Consider the following 22,712-nt stretch of genomic DNA (forward strand, 5'->3'; position numbering starts at 1 on the left):
CATGAACAGTTCCAACTAGAATTAATTATGTACAATTATGCCCCATTATAACGCCGAACACAAACATGAAAACACACAAAAAAAAAAACAAGTTTTGATGAAGTTCATTAACATTATTTTTTATATTTGAACCGGCTACACATGTCATGTATCTGAGAGGAAATACACATTTAATATACCTCAAGAGTAAAAAGATTAGTTACTGTCATGTTAACTGTTCCATGAGAAAATATATGGCCTTTTCACAAAATTGCAGAAATGAGTTTCTCAACCAAGGGTCCACAAGGGGGCCTCTGCAAACTTCTTGGGAGGCCCCAACAAATCTTAGAATAATTATTTAAATTAAAATTAATTAAATCTAGTTATATTAACATAATCTCAATTAACACTACAAATAAATATGTAAATCATGAAACTTGCATCATATTCTTTATATCTATCTATCTATCTATCTATCTATCTATCTATCTATATATATATATAAACATATTTCTTAAAATGCCCAAAACAACAACAAAATAAATTATGTCTAATGAAAAACAAACAAAAAACGAATATATTATTAATAAGTTCCACTAGTCAAGTGAAGTAAAATAACTCATCTAATTCTAAGTCTCGAGACCTTTTGCTTGCAATTATTCTTTAAATGATTAAAAAATAAGTTTGAATGTCAACGTATAACAACAAGTCCTCGGGAATCCTCGACAATCTTCGACAGTCAGTGTAACTTCGCAGATGCGTGTTTGCTTGCGCTGTGTTGCGTTACCAAGTTCAACCCAGAAACAAACGTCAGTTTTGGTTACTTTCTGCGAATCAACCCAGTCAGGAGAAATTTGAAGGATGGATATATTGTTGGCATTGAAGACAAATGCAGTGTCTGTTGTCATGACTGTCTTGGTTCTGTTGTTGCTGTGGAAGATTCGAGGAAAGAAGAGCAATTTTGGGCGGCTGCCACCAGGACCCGCTCCGAATCTACTGGTGGGAAATTTATTTCAATTTAATGTCAAGGAAGCCTACAAATATTACCTAGAGGTTAGTAGGTCCATTCACTACTATTATTCAGTAAAAGTAGGCCTATTGGAGTAACTGCTTGTAGCCTATGATTGTGTTCAAGACTAATAGGACTACATGTGCAGGTAAACTAATTAACCGTTTAATGCCCAGAATACAAAAACTGAATAAATCAAATATAATATAATTAAATATATCTATATATATTCGCCTGAAATCGTTGATACACACACACACACACACACATATATATATATATATATATATATATATATATATATATATATATATATATATATTTTTTTTTTTTTTACAGTAACTTGAATGTAATTAATGTTCTATTTATTTAAACCAAGTATATCATTAAGTTAGTGTTATTATAGCCTAAGCATTTTTACATTTATTCCAAAATAATAACTAAAGAAAAACAAACAAAAAAACGAAACATCTCACAGTGAAGCACTTTTCTGGAGCTTGATTCAAGAGCCCATTTATTAATTTTTTCATAAATTCATTCACAGACTCATTTATTCATACATTGTGTAAGTAGCACGACACGTGAAAGAGCATTTATATTTTTATTGCTTTTGTTTTTCATAGCATGCACAAACTGATATATATATATATATATATATATATATATATATATATATATATATATATATATATATATATATATGTGTGTGTGTGTGTGTGTGTGTGTGAAAGAAAGGCTTTTTTTTGTCCAAACTTTTTTAAAAGGGGGCTATGGGGGTAAATTGATGCCAAAACCATTGAAAATGGACAGACTAAAAGTTACAAATAGATATTACCAGGCGCGCAGATGGCACTGGGGACGGGGGGGACATGTCCCCCCCAGATTCATAGTGACCCGATCCGTCCCCCCCTACGAACGGGGCAGAGCAAGGTGACACACAATAATAATCTACACCGGTCACTATTACTTTGTAGTCACGTTCTCACTACACGCTGTTCTGCTGTCAATAAACACACGATACCTGACGTTTACGCTCTGTGTGTGTGTGTGTGTGTGCGCGCGTGCTTGGCTTGCTACGACTCCTGAGTGACGCCGGGAGGGTTGCCAGGTTACAACAAAACCCACCCAATTGCTACTCAAAACAAGCCCAATCGCGTTTCAGGGGGACTGCTTCCCCGGTAAAAATCACATTTGGTGTTGCTTCAACCCGCGACATGAAAAACAGCCCGCGGAAATAGTGATGAAGTAGCCCAATTCTGCGGGAAAAACCATATGGAAAACCGCGGACTTGGCAACGCGGGGTCCTATGAGGAGCTGGTAGCTGCCTCAATCGTGCCTGTAGGACTTAGAGCGGTAACCATAGTGATCATATACTATGACTGAGCTGACACCGACTGAGTCGGTGATTTCGGAATGAAGAGACAAAAAACAATCACCTCGTTTTTTAAAAAAAACAAACAATGTAAGTATCCTGTGCCTGTTGACTTTCCCATATGTGGCAGGTTAGATTTTTTGAAGGAGAATAGCTAGTTTGACAATAATGCCCTTACGAAAATGAACCATGGTTTTACTACAAATAAAACCAAAAAAATGTAGTTAAACCATGTAGTTAAACCATAGTTAAACCATGGTAACCACAAATTAACCATGGTTTTGCTACTCTAACCGAGTTTAACCATGGTATTTGTGGTAAAACTGTGGTTATATGAATGGTAGTCAATTAGCCAAACATAATGGAAATAATGTTTTATCTGATCATTTAACCCATTGTACTGTATAAATTGAGTTCACTGTCATGCAAGCCACTATAAAAATAATTATAATAAGTAAATGTGTGTGGTGCAAGGTTTATGCAAACAACAAATAAAGGCCTACATAAACTTTTGACATCCTCTTATAGCAGGAAATCATGTTTTTTTTTTTTTTTTTTTGTATGGAGCAACGGAGGATATAGATTCTTAAATTATGGGCTAGGATGAAAAAAAAATTGTTTGAAAGATATTTCTGTAAATTGCAACAAACTTGTAATTAACACTTAAATTTCAAATGTTTAGTTATTCTTAGACATTTGAAATAGTAGTTTTAGACTTGACAGACTGGACAGACAAGAAATTGCCCAGCAGTATGTTCAGGGTAATGAAAGGAGGAGAGATGTTTTTGGGTCCTTCATTAAGTAAATTTGTTTGGCTGCACTAGACGGAATTTCTCATACTCCGTATACATACTTATTTTTATTTATGTAAATATGTTGTTGTTGTTATTTTATTATTATTATTATTATTTTGCACATAGGTTCTTTGCTTTTTTTGTTCATAATGATAGCCTTTCTATGCTGAGATAAGCAAATGTTTAAATAAAACATACTTTGCTAAAGACAAATTAAGTTTTGGTGGGTGATTGGCATACTAGTAAATAACAGTCTGATCATGCATTGCTAGTGGTGATCAGGTAGGCCTTTGTTTACCTTTGTTCATTGTTGTTTATCCGTGATTCCAAATAAGAATCCCCCAATGGCTTTTAAGTGCAAAGCATTAGCCCAAATTTTGCAAAGTAACTACTTGAGCACAAGTTAAAGCCCAAATTACGCCAAATAACTAATTGAGTTTAAATCATTTGCTGACAGCTTGGTCCCCCCCAGTTACAAATTCCTATCTGCGCCCCTGGATATTACAACTTGTAAACACAGAACACAATCTACAAATAGATAAAAAATCCGCAAACAAAGTCCTCATGATCCGCTTTTGATCACTTTGCATTCATTCAAATTCTGGTTGTCAAGTACAAGTCACTGATTTCTATTTGTGAATCATGAAGAGTCTGTGGATTTTTTATCTATTTGTAGATTTTGTTTTACATTTGCGGATCATGAGGAGTTTGTTTGCAGATTTGGAATCTATTTACAGATTGTGTTTTACATTTGCAGATTTTAAATTTATTTGTAGATCTTGTTTTGTGTTTACAAATTGTAATATGCATTTTTGACTCATAGTCTCTTCATTTTCAGTGATTATGGCATTATTTTGTCACAACAGCGAAACAACAGTGTCAGAATTATGAAAACAAATGTGACACAATCTACAAACAGAACATGATCTTCACCTGCAAACAAGTCACTTTACATTCATTCAAATTCTGGTTTTCAAGTACAAGTCACTGATTTCTATTTGTGAATCAGGATGTGTTTATTTGTGGATTTTTAATCTTTTTGTAGATCATGCTTTATATTTGTGGATCACAAAGAGTTTGTTTGAGGACTTTGTATCTATTTGTAGATCTTGTTTTACATTTGCGGATCACAAGGACTTTGTTTGCGGATTTTTTATCTATTTGTAGATTGTGTTTTGTGTTTACAAGTTGTAATATCTATTTGTGACTTTTAGTCTGTCCATTTTCAATGGTTTTGGCATCAATTTACCACCATAGTGGGTCCAGATTCGATGTTGTGGACACATTTGGCGGCCGGTTCCTTTTCAATTAGGGCCTATATATATATGTAAACCACATATGTCACCTCACTACATGGTAAAAAGTAAAAATATTGTTTCTATATCTAGAATGACTTTATGGTATTTAGTCTATAAACACATTTAATATAAACATGAATGCACAAAACTGCAAGTTTATGACAAAAAAAAAAGTCTGTAATTTGGCCTTTATTGCTCATTTAATACATATATCTACATCAAAAAATAAATAAAATGAGATATTAACCTACATTTCTGACAAAATACCACAGTTACAGGTAATGTTACCGCTGTAAATCCATGATAAATGTTGTTGAATTGTTGGTTTAAAAGTATTCTAACTGGATCGGCTCAGTGTTTCTCCTGATTTGCACGTTAGTGTTGTTGATTCAGTCAGCGCAGTTTCAACTGACTTTAAACTGAATTAAACCACAGATTTGCACTTTGTACCTGAGACCACTGCGCCGAACTCGAACACTTCTCACTGGCTGTTTAGTGCTCGTGTGATCGAGACTCTAGCGGTGTCACAATTCAGGGGCCGCGCCTACGGTGGCCCAGTAGTGCACAACACAACGAAATTAAAAAAGCAAACAACACAACAGAATAAAGCCACAACACAACGAAATAAATCCACAACACAACGGAATCGAGCCACAGCACAACGGAATCGAGCCACAGCACAACGGAATCGAGCCACAGCACAACGGAATTGAGCCACAACACAACGGAATCAAGTCACAACACAACGGAAATGCTCCCGACCACTAGGGGGATCTCAGAGCTCGGTAAAGTTAGTTTTCCTTGCCACTGTTCTATAGAGTCGGCAGTAATATCAATACCACGATTAGTTTAAACAGTATGTAACCACCGTATATCGACATGAAATATTAATTCAATATCACCTACGTGCAAAATAGCTTCATATTTATACTTGTGAATGATTTGACGCGCTACCATGGCGCAAGATGAAGGGAACGTCTGCCAATCCCACCAAGTGGTTAAAACGTATAATTTGTATTCATTAAAATTACTTTTAACATTTAAAAACATACATATTCAAATTCCAAAGCTTGTCGGTCTTACCAACAGGAACTAACAACCTTTGGAATTTGAACATGTCTGTTTTTAAATGTTAAAAGTAATTTTAATGAATACAAATTATACGTTTTATCCACTTGGTGGAATTGGTGGATGTTCCCTTTATCATGCGCCGTGGTATCACGTCAAATCATTCACAAGTATGAAGCTATTGTGAACGTAGTTGATTTTTAATTAATATTTTGATATACAATGCTTACATACTTAAAACTAATCATGGTATTGATATCTTTGTAAAACTGTCGACTTTATAGAACAGTGGCAAGGAATAGTAATATTACCGAGCTCTGAGAGCCCCCTAGTGGTCGGGAGCATTTCCGTTGTGTTGTGGCTTTATTTCGTTGTGTTGTGGCTTGTTTCCGTTGTGTTGTGGCTTTATTTCGTTGTGCTGTGAACTTATGTTTGCTTTTTTAATTTCTTTGTGTTGTGCACTACTGGGCCACCGTACCGCGCACTTCGGAGTGCATGAAAGGGGTGGGGGTTTGGAGTGGAGGGTTGCCAGGTCGGCGCAACAAAACCATCCCAAAAGTAGCGTAATCACAGCACAAGTGTAAAACTATCCCAATCCCAGACTTGGCAACAATGAGCCGAGCGTCGTTACATGGCTAGCGGCCGTGTGACAGACAGCTGACAGTTGACGTTTGTGTGTGCATTTTAAAGTTTTATCATGACTTTCTATAGACCTCTTTGGAGCAGACGTCACAATTACGTCACTTGCAGCTGCGCGCGCATAGTGGTTGCAGAAAAATAGCGGTAGCAATTGGAGGAAAATGTGCAAAATCCACAGAATAAGAGAAAAACGTTTTGTTGTGCCTCTGGATGTTGGAATCGGAATGCAAAAAAATATAGTCTTCATTTTTAAAGAAAACCATCATTGAAAACGTCCTTTGAAGCTAAACGGAGACGTTTCACAGACTGGACTGATGACACCTGCAAGGATTAGTCTACTATTAAAGCAGGAATTTGATGTAAACAGTAAGTCTACATAATATTCACATATACAGTTCAGAGGACATACATACATAGCAGTTACAGCATGAAATAATATTTAAACCTATAACATTTTACATAGATAACTTTTAAACATAGTCTATAAAATTTTTATTTCACAATTCTGACTTTTTTTCTTGCATTTGCGTGTTTATGACTCCCAGTTCGGCCATTATAAATCGCAATTGTGAGTTTATTTCACAATTCTGAGGGGAAAAAAGTCAGAATTGCGGGATAAATTGCAATTCAGAAAACGAGTATAACGAGTTACAGGATAACGAGCATATCTCACAATTCTGTTTTTCTTTGTAAGAAATGTGAGATATAAACTCAGGTTTGCGAGAAATAAAAGTCAGAATTGTGAGATATAAACTCAAAATTAACTTTTTTTAATTATTTTATTTCGTGGGTTCCATACATAGACAGTGGTTCCATAGACTGCTACTGCTCAACTGTCATTTTCTGCAACCAGGTAGGCTCCGCCCATAAAAAACGTCATCGCTGTTTGCAAACACCAAATTGGTCTATTGAGTTTTGACACGTTCACTGCCGACGACGACAGGACACTGGACCAAAATATGTATGGTTAAACTATGTAATGTTAGTTTTATATCGTTAGCAACTAGTTAACCTTGTTTTTTAAATGAAATGTTAACTGTGAAACTTGCACTGACATCTTAAAATATACCTCCTGAGCATGACTATATGTAACAGGCAAGAATTTTAAAGCTATGATGACCAAGACAAAATTTGAATGGACCATAGATCTGTTTTGTATGTTCAAATATTTCTGATTTTATTTTTATATATTTATATAATACGCTGCACCAGCGTCTCCATTCTCAGCTGAATGAAAGTGTACACAAATATGTTTTATGTTTTGTTAAAAATGTTATGCTATTTTTCTGATGTTAAATCTAAGTTCTGTTGTATATAGTTGTAAAAGGTACCTTATGTAATGTAGCTTTAGAACGATGTATTTAATGTAAAATTTAATTTACATAATGAAAAAAATATTATATACATATAACTTTTCATGTAAAATTACAAGTTGCATAAAAGAAATAAACAATGAACAGAACAATTCTCTTTTATTTACACATGTGAACAAGTAAAAAAAAAAAAGGACAGAAATTACTCCAGCTCATTTACAAATAAATTACATTACAAATATATGTATATTATGTATTTGTCAATGAAACCGCCTAATTTCTGTACAGTTTATTTTTTTTATGTTAAGTTAGCAAAGTGACATTTAAATAATATTTATATCGACACATTTTAATGCACTGTATTCTGTTCTTGAGAAAAGTGGGGGGAAAAGCGGCCTTTGAAATTATAATATAAAATATAAAACTAACATTACATAGTTTAACCATACATATTTTGGTCCAGTGTCCTGTCGTCGTCGGCAGTGAACGTGTCAAAACCCAATAGAAAGTCATGATAAAACTTTAAAATGCACACACAAACGTCAACTGTCAGCTGTCTGTCACACGGCCGCTAGCCATGTAACGACGCTCGGCTCATTGTTGCCAAGTCTGGGATTGGGATACTTTTACACTTGTGCTGTAATTACGCTACTTTTGGGATGGTTTTGTTGCGCAGACCTGGCAACCCTCCACTCCAAAACCCCACCCCTTTCATGCACTTCGAAGTGCGCGGCCCCTGAATTGGGACACAGTTTATAACACATTCTGTGCGTTCCAAACGGGATATATCGCCCTCCGAAGGGCACTTCAGAGTAAAAACAATCATGGCCGCCATGTTGAAGGGTCGTTCCAAACCGAAGTGCTCAAAACTGGCCACTTCAAAGGGCCCTTCGGAATGAAGGATTTCGAAGGGTACAACTGATGGACACTTCGGGCCCCCATGATCCTTTGCACAGGGAAGTTGTTTGACGTCACAGAATGGATTTTGATTTTACCTATAAATGTATGTATAGAATTTTTCTATACTACTGTAATATTTATACAAGTTAGATATAGTATATTATTATGGTCAAGACACTGTACTTCAACAAAAATTTTACAGCTTCCTTTATCAGTCCATTCAAATGTTTAAAATACATAGACACAATATAGCCTACATGCGATAAACCTAAAATAAATAAATAAACTAACGTTAAACAAAGGGCGCAGCTTGCGCAATCTACTTTTCCTTGATTGTCTCGTTAAGATGACGCAGAAGTGCGTTCCAAAAAAAGAGTTTTTTGACCCCTACACCCTTCATCCCTTTGAAGCTCTCACTCCGGAGGGTAAACCCTTTGAAGGGATTAGGGCATAGGGATGAGCCCTTCCGAATGGAACGCAGGGATTTTGTGAGCTCGTGAGTCGCGTCACCCTAGTCGCGCCCTGTGCGGTGTGCACAAGCAGCGCTATTTCATTCCGCTTTTGCCGCGTTACCACGTCTAATGTCCATCTGGCCTAAATTTTAATACTGCCATTTTGTGTTGACATTGTGAAACTGCACGATTTGTAAATTATGCATGGCGGGCCACGTATAATAGATTTTAATAGACAGGCTGCGGGCCGCAGTTTGAAATTCATCCCCGGGCCGCAGTTTGGGCACCCCTAAGCTGGGTCATATGGCACGCAAAGGCAGCTTTTCCACCTTTTGACCACAAGATTTCGCTAGTGTGCGGTGTTAAAATAAGCTTCGCGCTATGAACCTATGGAGTCAAAATAATCCCGCATAGTTTTGCAAAAGAATTAAGTATTGCAAAAAAATTTTTGTAAAGAAAAAAAAGAAAAAGAAAACTATGGAAGTAATTTAATGCCAAATGTTTTTGAAATAAAAAGCTTGTTGAATTGCACTAATTGAAAAAAAAATATGTATTACATTAGCTGTGCTTGCATTTTGATACATTGTATTTTAAGGCTTGAGTTTTTATGGGCTGAAATTCAACATGGTTGTATATTTAAGCTGTGAATATTTCAATTAAAAATATTTCACACACATTTTCATTATTAAAAATTCAATAATTTATTTTCACCTTTCAGATTTCACTTCCAAAATATTCATTCTGTTTAAAAATACAACCTATAAAATTCGACTACCAATTTTCAGTCCATTTTATTTCGCTTTACAAATTCGCTTCCACAAATTCAGTGGTTAAAATTCGGCAGAAAATTCAACATTTCACATCCGGGAACTGCAGGAAGAGCAGTAGAGTGCCGATGCATGATCTCTATCTGCTGTTAGTCTTCTTCACCAGCAGGTGTCGCTAGCGGCTGTCTAAGACGAGATCACTGCTAGTAAGTCATCATTCATTCATAAAAACGGATTTGCAGAAATGGAGCAAGCGGTAAGTGAATGTGTGATGATTATCAGGGCCAGTATGAATGCAGAAAAGCTGATAAAAACACAAAAGCTGCATTTGTGATTAATTCAGTGTCTTTATGGTTACCTCTTACCTGTGTAGTACATAAGCAGCTTTCTCTCCCGTGAACGAGATTATAACGTTATTCCCCGATGCTGGTGTACAGATCAAATGTTAAATCTTAGGTAGACATATATTTCTCTCTGTTGTTTAGTTTCCTCAACTTTATATAGCGGCGCTGTGTTGTAATACTAGGGTTTCCCTCATTCGTCATGGATTCCCCTGCCATCAGGACATATAAAAAGCTTAAAAGAGCTTAATGGACTCGTACAGTGATATAAACACCAAACTCGCACTCATTTGTGATGTAGGTTATACTATATAGGTTCCAAGAAAGCAGATACTGGCATAAAGTTGTTTTGACGCTGAACGTTTGATATTCGCAAATTTAGGGACCGTCTCTAAAGTTACAACATTGGTATTCACGTTTCTACCTTCAATAGCGTTCAAAGAGAATGATTTACAGTCACAAAACCAACTGTAAAGTGTTCATCTAGGTCTCAGGTCGAACAGTGATGTGCCCTACTCTCTCTCTCTCTCTCTCTCTCTCTCTCTCACACACACACACACACACACACACACACCTGAACTCACACAAACTCTTGTAAACGCACATACACATACATATTCAAACACACCCCACTCAAAGTAGCCTACATACACATATGCTTTTTTTTTTTTTTTTTTTTTTTTTTAGACATTCATCACACAGTTCGTTCTACTTGGTTCATTTTTATTTTCCTGCTCATATATTATCCTGCTTATACAAATTTTACGTTGTGTTGCTAAAGCATATGAGCAGGAAAAATAAAATTAACAAAGTAGAACAAATTGTGTGATGAATGTGTAAAAAAAAGTAAAAAGTATTTTAAGTTGTGTGTGTTTGAATATGTGTGTGTGTGAGAGAGAGAGAGAGAGAGAGAGAGAGAGAGTAGGGCGCATCACTGTTTGACCTGACACCTATGAACACTTTACAGCTGGTTTTGTGACTGTAAATCATACTCATCACATGCTATTGAGATTTAAATTATGGCATTTTTTGTATGATCCCATACAGTAGTGAAATACATAGCAATATTTACATATTATTTGACAGTTTATTTGGAAACACTTTACAATAAGGTTGATAATGTATTAACTAACGTGAACTATCCATGAGCAATACATTTGTTACTAATGCAGCAGTTCATCGTTCATGTTAGTTCACAGTGCATTAACTAATGTTAACAAATACAACTCTTTATTTTAATAATGTATTAGTAAATGCTGGAATTAATATCATTAACAAAGATTAATAAGTGCTGTAGAAGTGCAGTTCATTGTTAGATCATATTAACTAGTTAATATAAAGTGTTACATTTTATTTTAATAAACATCAAAAATCTAAAAGGTTTGCATTATACCTGAGACCTAGATGAACACTTTACAGTTGGTTTTGTGACTGTAAATCATTCTCTTTAAACGCTATTGAAGGTAGAAACGTGAATACCAATGTTGTAACTTTAGAGACGGTCCCTAAATTTGCGAATATCAAACGTTCAGCGTCAAAACAACTTTATGCGAGTATCTGCTTTCTTGGAGCATATATAGTATAACCTACATCACAAATGAGGTGCGAGTTTGGTGTTTTATATCACTGTACGAGTCCATTAAGCTCTTTTAAGCTTTTTATATGTCCTGATGGCAGGGGAATCCATGACGGATGAGGGAAACCCTAGTATTACAACACAGCGCCGCTATATAAAGTTGAGGAAACTAAACAACAGAGAGAAATATATATCTACCTCAAATTTAACATTTGATCTGTACACCAGCATCGGGGAATAACATTATAATCTCGTTCACTGGAGAGAAAGCTGCTTATGTAGCCTACACAGGTAGCCTAACCATAAAGACACTGAATTAAACACAAATGCAGCTTTTGTGTTTTTATCAGCTTTTCTGCATTCATACTGGCCCTGATAATCATCACACATTCACTTACCGCTTGCTCCATTTCTGCAAATCCGTTTTTATGAATGAATGATGACTTACTAGCCGTGATCTGGTCTTAAACAGCCGCTAGCGACACCTGCTGGTGAAGAAGACTAACAGCAGATAGAGATCATGCATCGGCACTCTACTGCTTTTCCTGCAGTTCCCGGATGTGAAATGTTGAATTTTCTGCCGAATTTTAACCACTGAATTTGTGGAAGCGAATTTGTAAAGCGAAATAAAATGGACTGAAAATTGTTAGTCGAATTTTATAGGTTGTATTTTTTAAACAGAATGAATATTTTGAAGTGAAATCTGAAAGGTGAAAATAAATTATTGAATTTTTAATAATGAAAATGTGTGTGAAATATTTTTAATTGAAATATTCACAGCTTAAATATACAACCATGTTGAATTTCGCCCATAAAAATTCAAGCCTTAAAAATAAAATGCATCAAAATGCAAGCACAGCTAATGTAATGCATTTATTTTTTTCAATTAGTGCAATTCAACAAGCTTTTTATTTCGAAAACATTTGGCATTAAATTACTTCCATACAAAACAAACTAATCACATCAAATCATAGCACGATTTATTCACCTGCGGGTGTCGCTGTTGGACAGTGTCCCTTTAGAAAAACGAGTGACTCACACACTTATTAATGTCACATTTTGTAATATTTGCGTTGTTTTGATTTTGTAATATGGATTATTTTCCATAAAATAAATAATATAAAATAAATAATAAAACAATAATAATAATTAATTATATGTTAATTACATTTGAGGTTGTTAGTCACCAATATTTGAGCTGATTTGAAGTACATGTAATTTGAATACACATATAACATTGAAATGTCCCATATTGAGCCCATGTAACTTTTCTTCCCTTAGCTCAGTAAGAAGTATGGCTCTGTTGTCACCATCTGGTTGGGAAACACACCTGTCATTATCATTTCTGGATATAAAGCCCTAAAGGAAACTATGATTGGTCTTGGTGAGGAATTCAGTGGCAGGGCCGACTATCCGCTGATCATGAAGTCCACTTTGGGATATGGTGAGGTCGCTTGATGCCTAAAGTTTACATGGTTTATTTGATGTCTCTTTTAGTAGTAGACCAGAAATGTTAACATTTTCTCTATGCGCAGGTGTTATGTCTACCAGCGGACACAGATGGAAGCAGATGCGCAAATTCTCTCTCACGACTCTGAAGGACTTTGGAATGGGCCGCAGGAGCATCGAGGAACGAGTCAGGGAGGAGGCTGAATATCTTGTGGAAATGATTAAAAAATGTGAAGGTAAAATAATTTTTATATAATCTTATATTTAGATTATCAGATGAAACAAACTGCAGACATAAACTACAAAAACATGACAAAGGGTGCATCAATAAAACATTACAATCAAACATATAGTGGTTCCATTATTTAGAATAAACTTGAGAAAATATTTTACACTGTGTGTCACATCTCATGTTACAGAACTTATTTTCTCCTTCAAGGCTCTGCATTCAGCCCTGCAGACATGCTGTCTAATGCCGTGTCCAATGTGATCTGCAGCATTGTCTTTGGCCATAGGTTTGAATTTGAGGATCCACAGTTTCAGTTTCTCCTCCGGACTGTAAATACTTACTTCACTATCCTCAACAGTCCTCTTGGACAGGTACTGCACTCCAGTGATTTTTTTATATAAATGTTTTTTAGATATTACCATTCAGAAGTCTCTTATGCTCACAAAGGCTGCATTTATTTGATCAAAAATACAGTAAAAACAGTAATATTGTTTATTAAGGATGCATTCAACTGATAAAAAGACTTTTATAATGTTTCAGAAGATTCTATTTCAAATAAATGCTGTTGTTTGAACTTTCTATTCATCAAAGAATCCTGAAAACTGTTACTGTTTGTAACATTTATGATAATAATAAATGTTTTTGATCATCAAATCAGCATATTAGAATCAAGTGACACTGAAGACTGGAGTAATGATGCTGAAAATTCAGCTTTGCCATCACAGGAATAAATTACATTTTAAGATATATTAAAATAGAAAAGTTAATTTAAATTGTAATATTTCACAATATTATTATTATTTTTTGTTGTATTTTTAATCAAATAAATGCAGCCTTAGTGAGCAGAAAAGACTTAAAAACATTAAAAATCTCACCGATCTCAAACTTTTGAACAGCTGTGTGCATGTATATATACATTAAACAAATTTTAAGTTGTAAAATAGTACAAAAAATGTTTTTGCATAAGATATATAATTGTATTTTGAGCCTCAAATTGATGTTTCTTTATTTTATTTTCAGATCTATAATATATTCCCAAGGTTAGTCAGTCTCTTCCCCGGTAAACACCATCAGCTGTTTAAAGACCTAGAAGAGGCCAGAGAGTACTGTAAACATCAAGCCAGGGCTCGGATGAATAATGTGGATCCCTCGTGCCCACAGGACTTCATTGAGGCCTTTGTGCTAAAAATGAAAGAGGTAAATAACTGAAAGAAATGGCCATTTAAAAATATTTAGCCATATACAGTCCTGAATACATTTATTTGCACCATCTGGTGGTGAGACCATGACATGATATCAGATAACAATGTAAAAAATTCTTCCAGTTAACTTACTTCATTTACAAGTTTTAGATGTGATCACACAGCTTGTTTTATTAAGTATACTATTAATCTTTGACAGTATAAAAGAGACCCTATATGCACCTGTTCTCTTTTGCAGGAGAAAGACAAGTCTGACACAGAATATCATTTTGACAACTTGGTTTCTATAGTATGGAACTTGTTCAGCGCCGGCACAGAAACCACTTCATCCACCATCAGACACGCTTTGCTTCTGATGATGAAGCACCCAGATGTTCAAGGTGAGGTCAAACAAATGCTTCTCTTTCCAAGCATTAAAGGGTTAGTTCACCCAAAAATGAAAATTCTGTCATTTATTAGTCACCCTCATGCCGTTCCACACCTGTAAGACCTTCGTTCATCTTCAGAACACAAATTAAGATATTTTAGTTGAAATCCGATGACTCCGTGAGGCCTCCATAGGGAGCAATGGACACTTTCTCTCTCAAGATCCATAAAGGTACTAAAAACATATTTAAATCAGTTCATGTGAGTACAGTGGTTCAATATTAATATTATAAAGCGACGAGAATATTTTTTGAGCACCAAAAAAACAAAATAACGACTTATTTAGTGATGGCCGATTTCAAAACACTGCTTCAGGAAGCATCGGAGCGTTATGAATCAGTGTGTCGAATCATGATTCAGATTGCGTGTCAAACTGCCAACAGCTAAAATCACGTGACTTTGGCGCTCCGAACAGCAGATTCGATACACTGATTAATTTATGCTCCAAAGCTTCATGAAGCAGTGTTTTGAAATCGGCCATCACTAAATAAGTCGTTATTTAGTTTTTTTGGTGCTCCAAAAATATTCTCATCGCTTTATAATATTAATATTGAACCACTGTACTCACATGAACTGATTTAAATATGTTTTTAGTACCTTTATGGATCTTGAGAGAGAAGTGTCCATTGCTCCCTATGGAGGCCTCACGGAGCCATCGTATTTCAACTAAAATATCTTAATTTGTGTTCTGAAGATGAACAAAGGTCTTACAGGTGTGGAACACCATGAGGGTGAGTAATAAATGACAGAATTTTCATTTTTGGGTGAACTAACCCTTTAAGTTTTACTTTGACTTCTTCTGCACAGAGCGTGTTCAGCGGGAAATTGATGAGGTTGTAGGAAAGGACCGCTGGCCCTCCATTGAAGACAGACAGAAGCTGCCGTATACAGATGCAGTAATTCACGAGGTCCAGCGCAGCATGGATCTCGCCCCCATCGCTGTCCCACACAAGATGATGTGCGACACTGAATACAATGGTTATGTCATTCCTAAGGTAATTTTCTCATGCATTTACATCATCTTGATTCATTAGGTATTTATTATTATTTGCATCTTTCTATTTATTTGTAAAATAAAATTTCTTCTAGGGGGCCATGGTTTTTCCTCTACTATCCTCCGTGCTTGTAGATCCGAAACTGTGGAAGAACCCAAATTGTTTTGATCCAGAGAACTTCCTGGATGCAGATGGCAGATTCAAGAAGAATGATGCATTTGTTGTATTCGGCATGGGTGAGCTTCATTGTGCATGTTAGACCATAAAAATGTTGCTCTTTAGATGAAAACTGAAGTCAACACATGCTAAATTATGTTTATCAGTGTTTTAGTCATAATGGGACAAAAATAACCATGTTAAATAATTTATTCCTCAGTAGTTGCCTTTAAAGGGCAAATCACAGACAAAAAATGGATGACACATAGGGAAAAGATTTTAAACCAACTTCTGTGTGCTCTCTTGACAGGCAAGCGCGTTTGTCTCGGTGAGGCTCTGGCTCGCACAGAACTCTTTGTCTTCTTCACTTCCCTCCTTCAGCACTTCACCTTCAAGGCAATGGTGCCACCAGAAGAGCTCGACACAAAGCCTACAAATTGCAGTTTTGGCCGCATGCCCCGCACATACGAGTGCTATGCCATTCCTAGGATGTAGAGGATGTGTCCACAAAATACAAAGAAAAGATTCAACATAGTCTCATTTCATTTTGATGCTTTAATGGAAATAAATATGTGCAAAATGATATTATTGCACTTTTTTTTTTTTTTTTGGCAAATACAAGATTAATATTTAGCATTTACCTTTCTGATGAATTACAGCCACCAATACCTCATTTCAGGTGTCAAATAATTTTTAAAAATTTTTTTTTACAGGTCTATTTTATGACCTTACAGGTCAAACAATAATATTGGCACTTTTACAAATAATGCATTTTAGCATCTGAGTTGGCACAGTGCTTTATTTTTTTTTCTATACTTGGGGGCTTTTCACACAGAACATTTTTTTGTGTTTAAAGGTACACTATGTGTGACATGTTTCTTCAAAATTAACAACATTATTATGAGTAAATACATCATCAATCCTTCTTCCAAAGTGTTTTTACCTTTACCCTGATCCACTAAGGTAAGAATATATGTTTATATTTTAGACCTAGCAGGATAGTTTTCACCGGAAATTACGGGCATGCATCACTCGCTTGTGTGTGTCTGGTTATATTTGTAAATAGAGAAAAGTTGCTCCGGCTACTTTGACGCATGTATGGTGTGGGAGCAGCATAGGTTAGTTGTCACAACGAGCCAGAAAAGTTGACATGGAGCAGCTAAATGTTCAACCGTTAAAAAAAGACGAACAGAGAAGAGTATGCAGAAAAAATATAATGCGATAGAGCTCGTAATAAAACAAGAATCAACATCGCCTTTTGTTTCCCCGAGATGGCAAGAACTGAGGGATTTGAAATGTTGTAAAAGAGACGTGGATATGGTAATAATTTCCAACGTAGTAATAATTTTTATTACTCAACAGGTGAGTAAAGTGTTTTATTGAACAGATAAATTGCCATATGTAGCTCTCTAACAGAGATAATTGTAAAGCATTATCTATTGTGAAGGGTCATTTCATTAGGAGTTGTAGTGCTGGGATGGAAATTTATTTTAAAGTACTGTGTCTATTAATGGGTATAGCTACTGTAACATCTTCAGCTAGACAGCTTAAGATTATTTTCATCTAAGCTGGTTATATCTCTTAAGCCTAGTAGTAAATGTTTTATAATCAGTAGTCACATGAGCGGAAGCATAACCAAAATAATGTTCTTCCGCAAAATGCATGCAGTTTTGTTTTTAACCCCTAAATGCATTTTTTTATTGAACACTAATAGTAAAAAATATGGAATATTTTCCTAATATTTGTATTATTTTATATTTAATAATGGTGCATCATTTAGAGATGAATATTGTCTAGTACATGAAAATGCCCTCAAAATTCACGACTCAAAAACACAACGCACTCAGTGTTGCCAGATTGGGCGGGTTCCCGCCCAATCGGGCTCCTTTTGGTCACGTCCGACCCGAAAAAAATGCATTGGGCGGGTCTTTAAAATTTGGGCTGGTTTTTGATGCAACAGGCGGGTTTTTATTTTTGACTATAAACAGTATTCTTTATTATATTTTTTTTAATGAAAACTAACTATAAAATAAATTATATAATGTAGGATGACGTTTAAATTAGGTATGGTTCAGGTTAGCCAATAAGGTTCAGGGGAATCCTGTCCAATCAGACTTCAAGCTTGATTGGCGGGTTGTTGTAGGCTAATTCATTATATCGTCAAAACTGCATTATCATCATCAGTGATCGTCATTCATCATCATCATCATGCCAAAGTGGGGTAAATACAAAAAGTCCTACAGAAAGGAATGGGAGAGCGACCCGTCTTTAAAAACATGGATTACACCTGTGGTAGGCGATTCTGATGTTTGATCATTTCTGAAACGTAATAGCTGATATAGTGTCTAGTGACGATTCAGTGTATCATTCAGTCATTATTTTATTTAAAATTAAAAGAAGGAAAAAACGAGAATTCATGTTAATTCGCCCAGTGGTCTATAAGTTAAATAATAATAATAATTTTAATAATGATAATATAAAAAAAAATTAGTTGGTAATTAAGCACAAATTTGTAAGTAGCCTACTAATACAAAAAGAAAAGTATAATGAAATGATTTGAGAATTGGCCTATTAGAAAAGAACTGTAGTTCTGACAATAGTAGCACAAGAACAATAAAAAATGTTGTCCCCTTCTGAGGTTTCCGATGTAGACCTTGTGTTTTATTAAAATTATCATTTATATTTAAAAAAAAAAAAAAAAGATGCACTGGATATACTTGGGGCGAGCCTGGTGCTCTCCAATGTGCGATTTGTTAGTCTGGTTGTTTAATAAGAAAAAAAAAATTGTGTGTTTTATTCTATAACAGTTTTAATAACAGTATGTATTTTGGGCTGGTATTTTTTGAAATGGGCGGGTTTTAAGCTGTAGTTGGGCTGGAAATCTTTAGTCCAATCTGGCAACACTGAACGCACTTGGTGTGTTTTTTTCTCATTTCACTGCCCTGCTCCTCGTGTTTTTACGTGTAAAAACTGTTCTGTGTGAAAGGCCCGTTATTCTGTAATCTGTAGATGATTGCTGGATAAAAATAGAGGGGTGATAGATGTGTGATACATAACTCTATACGTTTTACAGTGGGTTCATCAGAACTAGACAATTGTATCAGAGAGTACAACAAAGACATCTGACAAATTCATGCATGACCACAAACTCTTTGCACTCAATTAAAGCTTTAGTCCACTTTTAAATGCACTTTTCCTGATAAATTTACTCACCCCCATGTCATCCAAGATGTTCATGTCTTTCTTTCGTCAGTCGAAAAGAAATGAAGGTTTTTGAGGAAAACATTCCAGGATTATTCTCCTTACAGTGGATTTCAATGACTACCAACAGATTGAAGGTCAAAATGACAGTTTCAGTGCAGCTTCAAGGGCTTTAAACGATACCAGATGAGTAATAAGGGTCTTATCTAGCGAATCGATCGGTCATTTTCGAAAAAAATACAACCGTTTATGCTTTATAAACAAAATGTCGCCTTGAACGTACTTTCCGCTTCCGCATTCTTCATAACGCTTACGCTGAATGTCCTACGCCTTCCCTATTCAAGTTACGGAAAAAAACGAAACTGGCGCCGCGTTCGTTCCGTAAGTAGAATAGGGAAGGCGTAGAACATTCAGCGTAAGCGTTATGAAGAATGCGGAAGCGGAAAGTACGTTCAAGGCAATAGTTGCGTCCCAAATGACGCACTATACACTATGCACTTATACACTATGTACTTGTGCACTATGCACTCATCCATGTAGTGCGTGAATTGTATAAGGTTATTCTGTCATTTAACAACAGAGTCCGATCCTCCCTTCCCCTCCACTACGTAATTAAAGCTGCGACAGTCGAGTGCACGAAGTGTCCAACATTCCACACTTCGTTTTTTCCGTTAATTTAGTGCATCATCTGGGTATTTAAAGTGCACTTTTTCTTTTTGGAATTTTCAGTGTGAACGCACTACTCGCACTATTTATACTTAAAAACGTCATAGAATAGTGCATAAGTACGCGAATTGGGACGCACCTAATGTTTTGTTTATAAAGCATAAACGGTTGTATTTATTTCGAAAATGGCCGATCGATTCGCTAGATAAGACCCTTATTACTCATCTGGTATCGTTTAAAGCCCTTGAAGCTGCACTGAAACTGCAGTTTGGACCTTCAATCTGTTGGTAGCCATTGAAATGCACTATATGGAGAAAAATCCTGGAATGTTTTCCTCAAAAACCTTCATTTCTTTTCGACTGACGAAAGAAAGACATGAACATCTTGGATGACATGGAGGTGAGTAAATTTATCAGGAAAAGTGTATTTCAAAGTGGACTAATCCCTTAATGTCATTCAGCACTGACAATATGATAAAAAAAGACTGTGCAGTTCTCACTACGTCCACTAGGTGGCTTTAGATGTCAATGAATCCGTGGAAAAACCTCAATGTGAAAGCAATAGAATAACGACCTCCGCTTGATGCATCGTCATGCATAAAATTTAGACATAATATATCAGGTACAACATACAGAGATATCACTATTATTATTGCACTCTTCCATCATAGTAACAGAAATAAAAGTGTCCAGTGAAGTGATAGTAACAAATAAAGAGCAAGAATAGATCTGTCCTTGTGAGTGGTTCAAAAAAAAAAAGAAAGAGGGGATACACTAAATTAAGCCTTCATAAAGTTTTGGGAACAAACTGTTTCCATGTTTGATAATGTTATTACTGTTGCCTAATAACTAAATTACCTACTAATCCTTTCAGACATACAGTTCACAGTTGGTTTCTGTCATGGCAATGAATGAAAAAGGATTAAGCCATTGAGTGGAATGTAGAAGCATAAAAAAAGGAATTCGATTTCCTGCTGTTTAAGAGAATGTCTAGAGCACGCCGTCCTGGTTGAGCAGGTTACATAAGAGCTATACAAAACCTTCATAGTAGACATTTAATGCCTCCAGTCCAGAGGCACTTATCATATAAGAGGGAATATGTGCGTTAAAAATAATGTCAGGGGAACTTCAGTCTAGTGCTAATTTGCTGTTTATGGACATTTTATAAGTGTAATTAAGCTTATTATTGGTACTTATTCTGTATGAATATACAATCACCCCCAAAAGTATTTAACCTGCACATAAAATTGACTGCATTAGATAAACATCAAACCAAGACCTACATTTTTTTGATCAAAAATACAGTAAAAACAGTAATATTGTGAAATATTGTTACAATAATAATAATAATAATAATAATAAACAATTTTAATATATTTTAAAATGGAATTTATTCCTGAATTTTCAGCAGTCTTCAGTGTTACATAATCCTTCAGAAATTATTCTATTATGATGATTTGCTGTTGCTGCTCATAAAATGTCTTATTATTATCAATGTTGAAAACAGTTGTGCCACTTAATATTATTGTTGAAACAGTGATACATGTTTTAAGGATTCTTTGATAAGAGCATTTAATTGAAATAGAAATCTATTTGTTTGTAACCATGTAAAATTCTGAAACATTTGATCAATTTAAAGCATCCATGATAAATAAATTTGAATGAATTTCTTTCGAAAAAAAAAAAAAAAAATTAATTGTAGTGGATGTGTGGCTTAATGGTCCAAATACTTTTTTGGGATGACTATATTGATGGTAATTTTGTTGATTTTGCAGGCTAGGCAATGTTTGTGTGCCTTACCTTTGACCTTTCAACAGATACAGTAATCCTAATGATGAAAAAATACGAATGGCTTTGTGGCAATGAAGACGGTTGATCCACAATGTTGGTGCATAAAAGAATTCATCTTGTGTCCAAACTGAGGTATAGTGGCAGATATAAAATGAGAAAAACAAAAAGAGGTTTGTCAGGCATAATGTGAGAAACGTGATGTAGGAATATCCTTTTGACAAAAACAATGAGATCTCATATTCCAAGACACTCCATGATATCCAGCTTTGTTTTCCAATCAGTGGCCAGCACAGTCCACATCATTCAGCAGTAGCTCTCAGAAAACATCATTTCGCCCTCTGTGGCACATCGGGGTAAAGCAGGCACATCCAATCCGTTAATAACCTGTTTTCGGGCAGAGATATAGCAGTATGCCTTGCCGTTTCTTTGCTCCAGGATGGCAGTGTTGTTGAACGGTCAGGTGGGTGTCTGTGGGTGATGGGTCTGAGCACAGTTGGCAGCCACTGTCCAGAGGGCACTCGGGAGAGCAGGCCGGCTCATGTTGGCACAGAGGACTGGCACCTCCCTGCTGTGTGTTGCTACCTGTATTCCGCTGGTCATCCAAAAAGCTTATTCCCAATCTCCATCGCTGCCATTTCTTTTTGATTTCTGACTGTACCTGGAATTAAAGAAACAATATGTAAAATAGCAGTTATGTGAAGATATATAGGATTTCAGGGTTATTATTGTTAACTTGAAAAAAAAAAAAAAAAAAAAAACCTTTCATTTTTTAAATTTAAAATATTAAAGGTGCAGTAGTTGATCTGGGAAATGCTAACATTAGCCTGCTAGCATTGAAAACATACGATCCCACCCTCCCTGCAAATCGCAGTCCAAAGCCACACTTCCTCCAAAACACATAAACGCGTACACACACACACACACACAGCTGCTCTCAGCAAAGTGTTACAAGAGACGGCGTTAAACTACCTCATGTCTCAAAGCACATAACATTACAGTAATAATGAACTTAACTTAGAGAGCTAGTACCTGACTGCTGCAGATTCATTTCGGTGTTGATACTGTTGATATGTAAACCAGTGATGCGCGG

General features: G+C 35.6%; 1 protein-coding gene across 2 annotated transcripts; it reads left to right on the top strand.

Moving 5' to 3' along the window:
* The first annotated feature begins 645 nt into the window (after window positions 1-645).
* LOC125262032 (cytochrome P450 2M1-like) lies at window positions 646-16,548 on the top strand. Of its 2 annotated transcripts, none has more exons than XM_048180582.1 (9): window positions 646-1,032; window positions 12,790-12,952; window positions 13,044-13,193; window positions 13,397-13,557; window positions 14,207-14,383; window positions 14,627-14,768; window positions 15,622-15,809; window positions 15,904-16,045; window positions 16,276-16,548. In XM_048180582.1, exons 1-9 carry the CDS (start codon window positions 841-843, stop codon window positions 16,458-16,460), a joined length of 1,500 nt encoding a protein of 499 aa, XP_048036539.1. In that variant the 5' UTR covers window positions 646-840; the 3' UTR covers window positions 16,461-16,548. The 2 variants fall into 2 exon arrangements, with proteins under 2 accessions (XP_048036539.1, XP_048036540.1); XM_048180583.1 differs by having other exon boundaries at window positions 646-978.
* Window positions 16,549-22,712: the final 6,164 nt, after the last annotated feature.

The sequence above is a fragment of the Megalobrama amblycephala genome, unplaced genomic scaffold, assembly GCF_018812025.1.
Source record: "Megalobrama amblycephala isolate DHTTF-2021 unplaced genomic scaffold, ASM1881202v1 scaffold561, whole genome shotgun sequence".
Classification (NCBI taxonomy): domain Eukaryota; kingdom Metazoa; phylum Chordata; class Actinopteri; order Cypriniformes; family Xenocyprididae; genus Megalobrama; species Megalobrama amblycephala.